General features: G+C 44.7%; 1 protein-coding gene across 1 annotated transcript; it reads left to right on the plus strand.

Moving 5' to 3' along the window:
- Positions 1-4,677: 4,677 nt before the first annotated feature.
- Positions 4,678-5,430, plus strand: LOC139000647 (cyclin-Q-like). The gene has a single exon (XM_070402785.1). The coding sequence runs from the start codon at positions 4,678-4,680 to the stop codon at positions 5,428-5,430; it is 753 nt and encodes a 250-aa protein (XP_070258886.1).
- Positions 5,431-14,452: the final 9,022 nt, after the last annotated feature.

Below are 14,452 nucleotides of genomic sequence, written 5' to 3' on the forward strand. Positions count from 1 at the left end.
GACTTGCAATCAACTTGTCCAAGTCCTAGGAGCAGTAGCCGCGCAAAGAGTCCACCACATCAGAGGAACAACAGCAGCATGCAGCCAGTCCCCATCCAAGGATCAGCAGCCTCCTGATCACCACACCCTCTGTCTGAGGAAGAGCATCTGTGTGTGAAGCCTCCCCCCACCAGCCAGAGGAGCCACCATAGCTGTGAAAAGCACCCACCAGAGAAGCGGCTGCCAACTGAGGAGCAGCTGCTACCACAACCGCCCAAGGAGCAACCACAGCCGGAGGAGCCACTGCTACCCATGGAGCAGCCCCTGAATGACTCAACATCTAGATATGTTGGTGAGATCAAACATGGGTAGACAAAGAAACCCCCATAGGAAACAACAGGAGGAGTTGCCAAAATAGTAGCTAATTGAAACCGAGGCATGCAGCATGACAAAAAAAAGAATTCAGATTAAGGGTCCTAGAATGCACAAACCAGATGGAGGAAAAAATCAACAACTTATTCAAGAATCAAAAAGAAACGGTTGAAAAAAAACCAATAAATTATGTAAGAACCAAGAAGAAATGAAGAGTGATATAGCTGCAATAAAAAACACCATTGAAAGTTTCAACAGTAGACTAGGAGAAGCAGAGGAACAAATTAGCGAATTAGAAGACAGGGAAACAAAACACACCCAAATTGAACTACAATTGGAGAAAAAAATTAAAAGACAGGAAGAGAGCCTAAGGGAGCTATGGCTCCTCGTGAAATGAAACAACGTACGAATAATAGGGATGCCAGGACAACAGAAAGAGTAACAAGGGTTAGAAAACCTATTGGAAGAGATAATGTCAGAAAACTTCCCAGAGGAGGAGAAGAAAAAAGTCACACAAGCACAGAGAGTCCCAAACAAGGTGAACCCAAAAAGACCCACCCCAATACTCATCATAATCACCATTTCAAATGTTCAGGACAAAGAGAAAACCTTAAAGGCTGCAAAGGAGAGACGGAAAGTTATATACAAGGGATATCCCATTAGATTATCACATGATTTGTCAACAGAAACACTTCAGGCCAGAAATGAATGGATGGAAATTTACAAAGTGATGCAAAGACTGAATCCAAGAATACTCTATCCAACAAGGCTATCATTCAAAATTGAAGGTGAAATAAGGAGCTTCACAGACAAAAAAAAAAGGCTAAGTGCATTTATAACTACCAAGTCAGCAATGCAAGAAATGCTAAAAAGACTGGTATAAAAAAAAGAAAGAAAAAGCTAAGACAGAAAACAGGCAGAAAAAATAGAAATGGCTACAAACAAGTACCTTTCAATAATAACTTTAAATGTAAATTGAATAAATGCTCCAATCAAAAGACATCAAGAGGCTGAATGGATAAAAAACCATGACCCACATGTTTGCTGTCTACAAAAGACCCACCTCAGAAAAGGGACTCACACAGACTGAAAGTAAAGGGATGAAAAAAGATCTTTCAGGCAAATGGAAATGAAAAAAAAAAAAAAAAAAAAACAAGCTGGGGTAACAATACTTATATCAGACAAAATAGATCTCAAAATGAAGGCCATAACAAGAGATAAGGAAGTCCAATTCATAATACTAAAGGGATCAATACAAGAGGATATAACCCTGATAAACATAAATGCACCCAATGCAGGAGCACCCAAATACTTTAAAAAAATCTCCTGCAAGATATCAAGGGAAAGATCGACAACAATACAATCATAGTAGGGGACTTTAATACACCACTGACATCACTGGATAAATCTTCTAGACAAAAAGTTGGCAAAGAAACAGCAATCCTAAATGACTCACTAGATCAGGTGGACTTATGTGACATCTTCAGAACATTTCACCCCAAAGCCAAGGAATATACGTTCTTCTCAAGTGCTCATTTGACATTTTCAAATATAGAGCACATATTGGGTCACAAACAAAGTCTCCCCAAATTCAAGAAGATTGAAATCATACCAAGCATCTTCTCAGACCACAATGGCATAATGTTAGAAATAAACTACAATAAAAACAACCCAAAATTCTCAAACACCTGGAAGCTGAATAGCACATTATTAAATATTGATTGGGTTACCAATGAGATCAAAGAAGAAATTTTAAAATATCCTTGAAATTAATGACAATGAAAACACAACAATCAAAAACCTATGGGAAACAATGGAAGCAGTCCCAAGAGGTAAGTTTATAGTTCTACAGGCCTATCTCAAAAAAAAAAAAAAAAAAAAAAAAAATGGTAGTAAATCATCTAACTCTACATCTCAAAGGACTAGAAAGAGAGCAACAAGAAAAAGCCAGAGTGAGCAGAAGGAAGGAGTTAATAAAGAGTAGAGCAGTAATAAATGACATAGAGACCAAAAAACAATACATAAAATCAATGAAACCAAGAGCTGGTTCTTTGAAAGGACAAACAAGATTGATGAACCTTTAGACAGGCTCACGAAGAAGCAAAGTGAGAGGACCCAAATAAACAAAATCAGAAATGATAGAGGCAAAATGACAACAGACCCCACAGAAATGCAAATGAATGTTAAAAAATATATAGAGAACTTTACTCCAACAAACTAGACAACCTGGAGGGAATAGACACATTCCTAGAAAAATACAGCTTTCTAAAACTCAATCAGGAAGAATCTAAACATATCAATAGGCCAATAACTATGGAAAATATTGAAGCAGTCATCAAAAAGCTTTCAGCAAACAAACTCCCAGGACCGGATAGCTTCACAGGGGAGTTTTACCAAACATTCAAGGAAGAACTAAAACCTATCCTGCTCAGACCATTCGAAAAATTCAAGAGGTAGGAACACTTCCAAACTCATTCTATGAAGCCAGCATCACCCTAATACCAAAACCAGGTAAAGACAACACAATGAAAGAGAATTACAGGCCAATATCCCTCATGAACATAGATGCCAAAATCCTCAACAAAATCTTAGCAAAATATCATATCCAGCAGTACATCAGAAAGATCATATACCATGACCAAGTAGGATTTATCCCAGGGATGCAAGGATGGTACAATATTCACAAATCAATAAATGTGATACAAATCAAAATATCAATGAGGTACCATCTCACACCTGTCAGAATGGCTATCATCAACAAATACACAAATGACAAGTGTTGGATAGGATGTGGAGAAAAAGGAACCCTTCTGCACTGATGGTGGGAAAGCAGACTGGTGCAGCCGCTAAAGAAGACAGTATAGAGTTTCCTCAAAAAATAAAAATGGAACTCCCATTTGACCCCGGGATCCAACTTATAATAATATATCCCAAGAAAACAGAAACACCAATTATAAAGGATATATGCACCCCTATGTTCATAGCAGCACAATTTACCATAGCTACAATCTGGAAACAGCCTAAGTGCCCATCAGTAGATGAGTGGATTAGAAAACTGTGGTACATCTACATGATGGAATACTATGCTGCTGTAAAAAATAAGGAATTCTTGCCATTTGCAACAGCATGGATGGGACTGGAGAGCATTATGCTAATGAAATAAGCCAGTCAATGAAGGAAAAATGCCACATGATCTCACTCATTTATGGATAACAAGGACCATTATCAATTTATGAACAAAAATAGATACAGAGGCAGAGCAGCCTGGAACAGACTGTCAAACTATAGTGGGAAGGCCAGTAAGGGTTGGGGGTTAGGAGGGGAGGGTTAAGAAATGAACCAAAAATTTGTATGCATGCATATAAGCATGACCAATGCACATAAGACACTGAGGGGTAGGGAAGGCCAGGGGATTGTCTAGGGCGGGAAAAAAAGGACACGTGTAATACTCTTTGTAATACTTTAAACAATAAAACGAAAAGAAAAGAAAAAATAAATCTCAAAGTAAAGGTCATAAAAAAGAGATAAGACCGATTGCTATGAAGTGCTCTGACACCCAGGGGGTAGACTCACAATGCAAGAGCTGCCCTTGCTGGTCAGTGAATTCCTACAAGGGGAGCGCCACTCAGCCGGACTGGGCTGACGACTGGCAAGTGGAGCAGCAGTGGCAGGAATCTCTCCCACTTCCACAGCAGTGCTCAGAAGGTTTGGCAACCAGGATTAAGCCTAAGCCAACATTCGGATATCTCCTGAGGGCTCTCAGCCTGCCAGAGGATGAGGGACTCTGCCAGGTGTCATTCACTGGGCCTCTAGTATTACAAATAAACTCCAATAAAATATAACAAAATTCAAATACTTGGAGGGTAAGTAGTCCTTTATTAAATAAAAAAAAGCCCCAAATAGGTACAGCAATCTGGACAAAGAAAAACAAAGTTGGAGGGATCACAATAGCAGATATCCAGCTATATTTCAAAGCGATCATTCTCAAAACTGCCTGTTACTGGCACTGAAACAGACATATAGCCCAATGGGACAGAACAGAGAACATAGAAGTTGACCCTAACCATAACGCTCAATTAATATTTGACAAAGGAGGCAAAAGCATAGAATGGAGTCATACAGTCTCTTCAATAATTGGTGATGGAACCAGGGCTGCGGTCAAGCCCAGGCGGGGCGGGTCAGGTGGGGCAGGTTGGTGCTGGGCTGGGTGGGGCGGGGCGGGGCAGGGCTGCTGCACAGGGCTCTAGGACCCAGCTGGCGCCGGCCACGCCCTGAGGACTCCTGCCCTTCCAGCCACCAAGGTCTGGGGCCTCCAGGCTGAGCCCCATGGAGGACCTTCCCCTGGACAGCTGCAAAGAGGAGGACACGGCGCCCGGCGCCAAGGGGTGGCCCGCAGCCCAGGCGAGGGTGCACTTCCGTGTGACAAGCTTCATCATGGAGGCAGGTGTCAAGCTAGGGATGCAGTCCATTCCCGTCGCCACCGCCTGTGCCATTTACCACAAGTTCTTCTGCGAGATCAACGTGGACGCCTATGACCCCTACTTGGTCGCCATGTCTGCCCTTTACTTGGCTGGCAAAGTGGAAGAACAGCCCCTGCGAACCCGTGACATCATCAACGTGTCCAACAGGTACTTCCAGCCAGGCAGCGAGCCCTTGGAGCTGGACTCCGGGTTCTGGGTGATCCCGGACAGCATTGCGCAGTGCGAGCTCCTTGTGCTGCGGGTACTGCGCTTTCAAGTCTCCTTTGAGCACCCACACAGGTACCTGCTCCACTACCTGATTTCTCTCAAGAACTGGCTGACTCCTTACAGCTGGCAACGGACCCCCATCTCCGTCACTGCCTGGGCCCTGCTGCGGGACAGCTACCGCGGGGGGCTGTGCCTCTGGTTCCAGGCTCAGCATATAGCGCTGGCGGTGCTCCACCTGCCCCTGCAGGTCTATGGGGTCGAGGTGACCGCCGAGGCCGAGGCCGAGAAGCCTTGGTGGCAGGTGTTTAGTGACGACCTGTCCAAGCCAATCATTGATGACATTGTGTCTGATCTCAGTGGGATTTATACCATGGATACAGAGATGCCCTAAGGCCCTGGCCCAGGCCTGTCCAAAGAGATGCCTGGGAAGCTAGGCTGCCAGCAGAAGGCGCCACCACATCGCCGTGAGGGCAGGTCCCCAGAGCGCTGGCTGGGAGGACTGGTTTTGTGCTGCTGCTGACAGGCCTTTGAAGGCGATGGCATGCTGCCACGTTCATTCTCAGGCTTTGACTCTCCCGGCAGCCATGGTCCAGAGGGTGATGGGAGCTGCACCTCCCGCGGGCAGGAGCTTGCAGTGGGTGGCTCTGAGGCGTCCGGGTCTGCTTTTGTGCTTTGAAAGGACGCAGACTCCAGCGGAGCTTTGGGATCAGCGGAAGGAAAGTCAAAGAACGGATGGGACTGTTCCCCACTGGATTTTTTTAAAGGCCTGTTTTATAGAAACTATGAATGATTTAACATAGAGGAAATTTTAGTTTGCTTAATGAGAGATATTACAAAGCCAAAATAAACATATAATAATAATTGGTGTTGGACAAATAGCACAGATACATGCAAAAAAATTAATCTAGACCACCAAATTACACCATACACAAATATAAACTGGAAATGAATAAAGGACTTAACGGTGAGTCGGTAACCATGAAAATCTTAGGAGAATCCATAGGCAGCAAAATATCAGGCATATGTCTCAGCAATATCTTTACTGAAACAGCTCCTAGGGCAATGGAAACTGAGGAGAAAATAAACAAATGGGACTATGTCAAATCAAAAAGCTTCTGCAGAGAAAAAGAAGACAACAAATATAACAACAACAACAACAAAACAAGGAAGTCCCCTGCCAGGGAGAAGATATGTGCCTATGTTATATCTGATAAGGACCTATTCTCCAAAATTTATACTGAACTCATCCAATTAAACAAAAGGAAGATCAACATTCCAATAAAAAAAAATGGGCATAGGACTAAGACACTTTTTGAAAGTGGACATACAGAAAGTCAAGAGACACATAAAAACATGCTCAAAACCAGTAATCATCCCAGACATGCAAATCAAAAGGACAATGAGATACCATCTCACACTGGTCAGAATGGCTATCATCAACAATTCAACACGCAACAAGTGCTGGCGAGGATGGGGTGTCAAAGGAAGCCTCTTGCATGACTGGTGGGAATGCAGACTGGTATAGCAACTATGCAGAACACTATGGAGTTTCCTCAAAAACTTTAAAAAATGTAGCTCCCATTTGAACCGTAATCCCACTATTAGGAACATATCCCAAGAAATGACAAACACCAATCGGAAAGGGCATGTGCACCCACATATTTATAGCAGCACAATATACAAAGTAAGATTTGGAAAAAACCTAAGTGACCATCAGCAGATAAATGGATTAAAATCTGTGGCACATACCCACATAGGAAAGATACACTGCTGTAAAAAATAAAGAACTTTTTCCGTTCCCAAAAGCATGGAAGGACATGTAGAGCATTATGCTAAGCAAAGTCAGCAAGCTGGAGAAAGATAAATACCACATGATCTCACTCATTTGTGGAACACAATGAACAACATAAACCATTCAACAAAAATAGATCCAGAGACAGAAAAGCATGGGACTGACTATCAAACCTCAGAGGGAAGGAAGGACTAGGGGGTAAGAGATCAACCAAAGGATTTGTATGCAGGCATATCAGCATAGCCATGGACATAGATACTAGGGCGGGGGAAGGGCATGTGCTGGGGGTGCAGGTGCACAAGGGGGAAAAGGAAACATATGTAATACTATATGTAATCCTCTAAACAATAAAGAATTTTTTAAAAATGTGTTCCTAGAATTGTACCTTCTAAATATAGTAATTTGATTACCATACATACCTAAATTCCCCAATCTCCCAATAACTTTATGATGGTTGATCTTTTAGCTAAATCAACATGGCATGTGTAAACATAGCTCAGGCAATTGTAATTGCTCCACACAAAACTCTTTGGATGTCTGAACCTATTTATGTTAACAAATCTGCAGTCACACAATCCATCAAGATGTCTGGCACTGATGGGTAGCGACGCAAACCAAACAGCCACTAGACACAGTTCCCACCTTAAGGAATCACTTGAGCTTTCTGGGTCCAAAATGTTTTCCACAGATTTATACTCCACAGCCTGGACTCCTTCGGCACATCTGAGATTCAGCAAACATCCCTTGATCCCCTTAATATTATGAATAAAAACACTATCTCCTGCCAATACAACTTCTAAAAATAATTACCTCCTATATTTTTCCTCTTATCTTTTTTGTGCATGATTGTACTTATTTACATTTCCTTGCATGCTTGTTATTTTTACCATAGAAAATAAGTGCCCAATAGAATCATGGTGTAGGCTACAAAACATCACTTGAAAGAAGACACCTAGGAATAATCTCTACAGGAACTACATTTTCTTCTGGTTAGAAACTAGAGAAACCACATCAACTAGTCTTCATAAATCACATAAATGGACTTCTGAACTCAAGAAAAATCATGAGACTAATCCAACTCTTGGCTGTCGACAAACCCTAAAAGATAAAGGTAAAGGAAAAGGGTCAATATGTACTGACCCCCTTCAATGTACCATAAAACAGGCTGTCCAAATAAAGGACAGGGACATAAGTGAGTTATGTATTAAAAGTCATTGAAGATCAACAACTTAATATATGGCATAATGAGTGTACACACAAATTAACTTAAGTATAAGATCAAAAGTGTAGACAAAGCACAAACTTAGTTATTGATGTAGAAATCTGCACATGTTACCTTGTCCCAGGAGAGTGATTCTAAATAAATCCAAAAGAATGTGGCTTAAAATAATGATATGATATATAGGAAATATATGAAAATATAACAGAACCAAAGAAAATATGTACCCCAAAAGAGGCCCGAATGGTGTGACTTTCACGGTAATATTGAGGAATACTTGTGCAATGAGCACAGACACCTTTGAAGGATATGGGACACACTAACATTGGCTGGACTTTAAGATTACAGAGAAATAAGACTATTTCCTTCACTAGTACATTCAAGACCCAATAAAAGGAACTCTTATCCACTACTTTAATATAAATCAGGATATATACATTTTACAAAAATCAGTCTTGTTGCACGATTCAAAAATAATTAACCAGAAAAAAGTTAGGGAAGGAAAGGTCAATTAATTATGGCACACCCAATCTCCTAACTCACATCAGTTCCTGTCTTCAAGAACTAAATACATAGCCCACCTGCTGTGACTCTGTGTGGTTGACCATCCAGTTGTGAGCCTGGAGGTCCCGGTCCCATTCCTGGTCAAAGAACAAGCCCAAGTACTTGCTCAATCCCCAGTGGGGGACAGGGAGATGCAGACGATCTATGATTCTCTCTCATCATTCATGTTTTTGTTTCTCTCTCCCTCTCCCTTGCTCTATGAAATCAATACAAATACTTTTTTGAAAAGGTATACCATCTTGAGGCTAAAGGGACTATGCATACCATATTTTCAAGACCTTTTTTTTATGCTATGGAAATGTTTGCATCAATTGCATTAGCTTCTTACCAACAGTGACCTGATTTCTGCTCTCACTATATGTCAGGGGTGGGCAGGCTGTTCTAAGTTAGGAAGTGCTTTGAAGGCTTTAAGCCCGATTCCATTTGTATTCATATACTAAAGTAACTTAGGTTAATGTACTATTTTGCGACACAAAAACGGACATTTCAACATCCTTGCAACCCCATAGTCCAGCACTTTTGTAAGAAAAAAAAAGAATAATGATGGCTAAATAAACAAGGCTCATATGGCATTATCAAACTTTATCAACAAGAAGAAGCAAACCTGCAAATACTATCACTTGAACCACAGTGCTAGAATTATATTAAAAGACTTAATTTTTCTGTTTTTAAAATATATTTTATTGATTTTCTTTTTTTTACAGAGAGCATGAGAGAGTGATAGCGAGTTAGAAACATCGATCTGCTGCCTCCTGCACACCCCCCAACTGGGGGTGTGCCCGCTACCAAGGTACAAGTCCTTGACCAGAATTGAACCAGGGACCTTTCAGTCTGCAGGCTGATGCTCTACCCACTGAACCAAACTGGTTAGGGCTAAAGACTTACTTTTTCATTCATTTCTTTGGCAGCATCTGTCACATCTTCAGAATTCTCTCTGGACTAGTTTCTGGCGCCCTCCTTTATAAAGAGTACTGGAATTTAGAATTTTACATGCCACATGTCACATAAAATTTAACCTCTTAGAGATATTTCAATTTCTCTAAGTTTTGAAAAATTCTCACAGAGACTCTTAATCCTATATAATAAAAGGGTAATATGCAAATTGACAGGACAGTGGAATGACCAGTCACTATGAAACACGATGACCACAAGAGGGCAGACACTCAATGCAGGAGCTTCCCCCTGGTAGTCAGTGTGCTCCCACAGAGGGAGCACCACTCAGTGAAAAACCAAGCTCTCACCTGGCGAGCACAGCAGTGGGGGAAGGAGCCTCTCCGGCCTCCATGGCAGTGGTAATGCTATCCAACTAAGGCCTCAGTCTGGGGCAGGGAAGGGCCTTGCAGGTTGAATATGAAACATGACCATCATGCCTGCAGGAGGGATGGGCAAGGAGCAAAGGAATAGAAGACGGGTAGGGGAAAGCTGGGGGCCTCTGTGTTATAGCAGAAGCAGTGAGCAGATCTCCCTTACTAATGTCAACACCACCACTCTGAAAACTAAAACTGGGGCTCTGTACCATCAGGACCTCCTCAGGCAGGAAGCTGAGTCACCAGCCTCTTTCAAGCCCCCTACAAAATCTTTACCTGTGTTGTGGCCCTGCAGCCTCTCAATCTCTTCTACCCTTAGACATTGGTGCATTGGGATTTTCAGTCACTTTTAGGCACCTGGAGAATATTCTCAATGTTGGTTTTATTATATTTAAGCTGCATGATGTATCTGTGTGTTTTGTTGTTGCTAATCCACTTTAGAGGACCTTTTCCCACTGTTGACCATTTTCAACAGAAAGCATGGAAGGGGAGGTGGGAGGGAGGGATGAAGGGAGGGAAGGAAGGAGGTGGGAGGGACGGGGAGAGAGAGAGAGAGGGGGAGAGAGAGAGAGAGAGAGAGAGAGAGAAGGAACATCCATTGGTTAACTACAAGCCAGGAACATGCCCTTGACCTGGAATGAAACCCGGGATCCTGCAGTGCCAGGGTGTCTATGACCATAAGTGCATAAAGTCTATGAAGTGAACTGCATACAAAATGAGGCAGTGTGTTACTTCGTCATGGCATGCTGCCCTGTTTTCCAGTTAGGGAGGGGAAACAAATTAGGTATTCTCCTTGAAAACCTAAATGGATAAAAAGATTGAAGAACCTCTGACAAGGCTGAAAAAAAAGGATTCCTCCAGCACTGTGGCCCACACTTTGCACCCTAAGATACTGATAAGGAGCAGGCCTATACCAATGGCCCCAGAAGAAAGAGGAGACCTTAGGGAAATAGGAGATGAGGTGGGCAGCTATAGAACAACTTGGCATGGCAGCACAGCAGCCTATGCCTCAGCATGAGGAAGATTGGCAGACACCTGTGGAAAGGAGTATAGGAAGAACATGTCATGCCAGCCCCTGTTGAGGGGCAGTTGGCAAGGCCTGAAGGTGCTTGGGTGGCCTAGAGGGAGAGTTCAGAGGAGTGGCTCAAGGAATCTATTTTGATTCTGAGTGACAGTGGACATTCACACTCCCTCCCCCTACCTAAACCCCTTCTGCCTGAACTGGAATTGCACTGCCCTTGTTGTGCTGGTGGTTCCTGTCTCACGCCCACACCATGAGGACCTGGTGTCACAGGCTCTATCCCTCCCAGCATCCAGGTGTCCCTGTGAGCGAAAAGGAATGGCCCAGGAACCTGGCAGCACCGTGGGGGAGAGCCCAGGCACCACCTCCTCACCTGTCCTGTCCGCTCACTGGGGGCCATGGTCCTCTCATAGTACTTCAGGGGATGGAGCCACAGGTCCTTGCTGATGATCTGGTAGGGCAAACAGACCTGGGTCAGGAGAGCACAGGGACCCGAATAGAAACCCAAGCAGCAGGCGGACATAGGTGGCTGTATGCTGGCATGGCCAGGGACATCCCACCTCAGCAATCCTTCCAGATTCTGCCACCATGTGGTCAGAGGACCAGTAGAAGAAGCTGGGGCTGCTGTCCTGGTGCCCCTGGCTGTAGGCTTCTCCTTCACAATGCTGGTACCACTTAATGGGAGTGGCACGGGACAGCCTGTATCCTTCAGAAGAGGGGTATGTGAAGCTGGGCACAGCGCCTTCCCACCCTGCCCACCACCAGCTGCAGCCCATGCAGGGAGCCTCCTCTTACCTGAGAGGGTGATGAGATACTCCTTCACAATCACATGGTTGTGGAAGTAGGTGTTGCTGCGGAAGTACAGGCTCATGGTGTTGCAACCCCAGGGATGCCTGACTTCCCTCACCTGCAGAAGGAAAGTGAACCCAGGGAGATGAAATTGCAGCAGCCCAGGGCTCCCGCCTGTAGCTGTTTTCAGTGACAGGCCATTTCTCCACCTGCCCTCAACCACTCTGTGGAGCAGGAGGCCTGACCTTCAAATCGATCATGTGGCCGAGCATGTTTTCATCTTGGACACTGATCATGGCCGACAACTCTGGGTGGTTGAAAAAGTTCTTTGGGTCAAGGAGCCTGCACGCTGGGACCTAGGCATGGACCAGCTAGAAAGTACAGCCTGACCTGGCCTCTCCTTCCCTTAAGGCCACTCCTTCTCCATGAAAGGCAGAAAGGGGCACAGCACCACTCTGTTTCCTGACAGACACTGATGCCCACCAGATTGTTTTGTGCTGAGGGCTTGAGAGACTACACATCACACATTCCTGCTTCTGACTGAGGACTTGGACATACAGACGGCCTGTAGGGCAGTGTTAGTTAGTCCCAGAAGCGCCCGGGCAACACAGCCCAGTCTGTGGGCATCCGCCCCTGGTGTATGTGTGCCTCTGTGTTGGAGCTCTGCCCCTGGACCCCAGATACCGCTTTTTTGGTGCCTGTATAAGACAGAGGGTGTCTCCAGGACCCTGGGCCAGACTGGGGCACAGTGCCCTGAGCTTGTCCTCTATGTTCTTTTCTATGGGAACCAACCCTGCTTACACTGTTCTCCTGCACTGTCCCATGCTCCTTGTGATCCTGCTCTTCTATCCTCAAGGATACAGCTGTGAGCCAGAATCCAGGGATGCACTGGATATTGAGGCTTCTCAGTTCGAAATAGGGCTTGAGCCTCCGCCGAGTCCTGCACCTGAGCCGAGAGAAGGCCCTGCTGGCTTCCTCGTTCATGAGCTCCATCTCCAACTGAACGGCCTGGAGCATCTCGAGAGGGGAGCTGGTTAACTTGGCCCTGGGCCCTGACTGGGCCTGCTCCTGCTGCACTGGTTTCTCTTCTTTTGGCTTTGATTTGGCCTCTGACTGAGGCTCCAACTCTCTCACCTGTTCCACTGCCTCCATGGTGCCCACCCCCTCCAACTGCAGGACAAACTGTTCCCCTGCAATTAATTGCTCCTCCATCCACCCCTCCTGCTGGTGGTCACTCCTTGCAGATCCCCGGTCACTTGTGCCTCCAGCCTCAGCTCTTCACTCACCACCACCTCCTGCCTCCCCACCTGCAGATAGGGAAAACCCCCTCCCCCGCCCAAGTGGCCTGCAATGGCACCACCTCCAGAAGGCCCTCTGTCCACAGGACAAAGTGAGCCTATGCCTGCAATTCCTCACCCAGGCCCTCCTTGTCTTCCCCTTGCTCCTCACTCTGGGTTCCCTGCTTCACCTCAGTCTCCTCTCCCTGCACACACTGCTCTTGCAGCCACCCAGTCCGCCCCTGCCCCCAACTCAAGATCTAGCCAAACTTCCTGGCCTGTGTCCAACCTCACCTCCAGGGTCTCAGCCTCCCCCACCTGCATGAAGTCCTCCTGCTCCAGCCCCAAAGCTGCCCTCTGAACCGCCTGTGCCCTTGTATCCTGGGTATCACCACTTTCCTGCACTGAGATGAAGCTTAAAGACTCCTGGGCCATTCCTCCTGCCCTGTCCTTCCTGGTGCAAAGGCCCTGGGGAGCATTGTGAATCCTCAGGCACCCTTCAGTTGAAGGCCCCCTTGTGGAACTGAGAGGAAGCACGCTGCCCTCAGGAGTCCCTCTGTCTCCCAAATTGGTGCTTTAGAAGATAGGGCAGAGACACCCAGGGAACAACACAATCTGAATAGCAATTGGGGAAAAATTAGAAACCAGGAGGAGAGCCTAAGGGAGCTTTGCTACATCATGAATGAAAGTAATTTTTGTAGAATAGGTTTGTCAGGAGAACAAGAAGAGGAACAAGGATTAGGAAACCTATTAGAAGAATCAATGACAGAAAACTTCCCTGACCTGGGGTAGAAAAACTCACATAAGCACAGAGATTCTCAAACACGATGAATACACATTGTAATTACTATGGCAAATGGTAACAGCACAAACAGAATCTTAAGGCTGCAAGATAGAGTCAGAGAGTTCCCTGAAAAGGATCACCATTAGATTATCAAATGATTTCTCAACAGAAACACATGGAGCTACAAGTGAACGGGAGGAAGTATACAAATTAGTGCAAAAGAGGGAACTGACTCCAAGATTTCTCTATCCAGCCAGGCTATGATTTAACATTGGAGGGGATTTCAGGAGCTTCACAGACAAAGCAAACAAACAAACAAAAAGGCTGAGGGAGTTTATTAATAAGAAGAGCTTAACGCAAGAAATGTTAAAGGGTCTGTCATAAAAAGAAGAAATAGAAAGGTAAGAAAGACCATAAGGAGAAAGAACAAAAATGGCTAAAACAAGTACTTATCAAAAATTATCTTAAACATAAATGGACTGAATGCTCCATTCAAAAGACATACAGTGCCTGAAATGAGAAGAAAACATGACCCATATATATGCTGTCTAGAAGAGACCCACCTCAGTACAAGGGACTCATACAGACTGAAAGTGGACAGCTGGAAAAAATGTCTTTAGGAACAGGAAAATGAAAAAAAAAACCTGGGCGAACAAAACT

This window comes from Myotis yumanensis, unplaced genomic scaffold, assembly GCF_028538775.1.
Source record: "Myotis yumanensis isolate MYYU_CA2020_CCGP unplaced genomic scaffold, mMyoYum1.0.hap1 SCAF_24, whole genome shotgun sequence".
In the NCBI taxonomy this organism is placed as follows: Eukaryota; Metazoa; Chordata; class Mammalia; order Chiroptera; family Vespertilionidae; genus Myotis; species Myotis yumanensis.

Bases quoted from the DNA above. Each gene is read 5' to 3' on its own strand.
- LOC139000647 (XM_070402785.1), top strand. From the start codon at position 4,678: ATGGAGGACCTTCCCCTGGACAGCTGCAAAGAGGAGGACACGGCGCCC.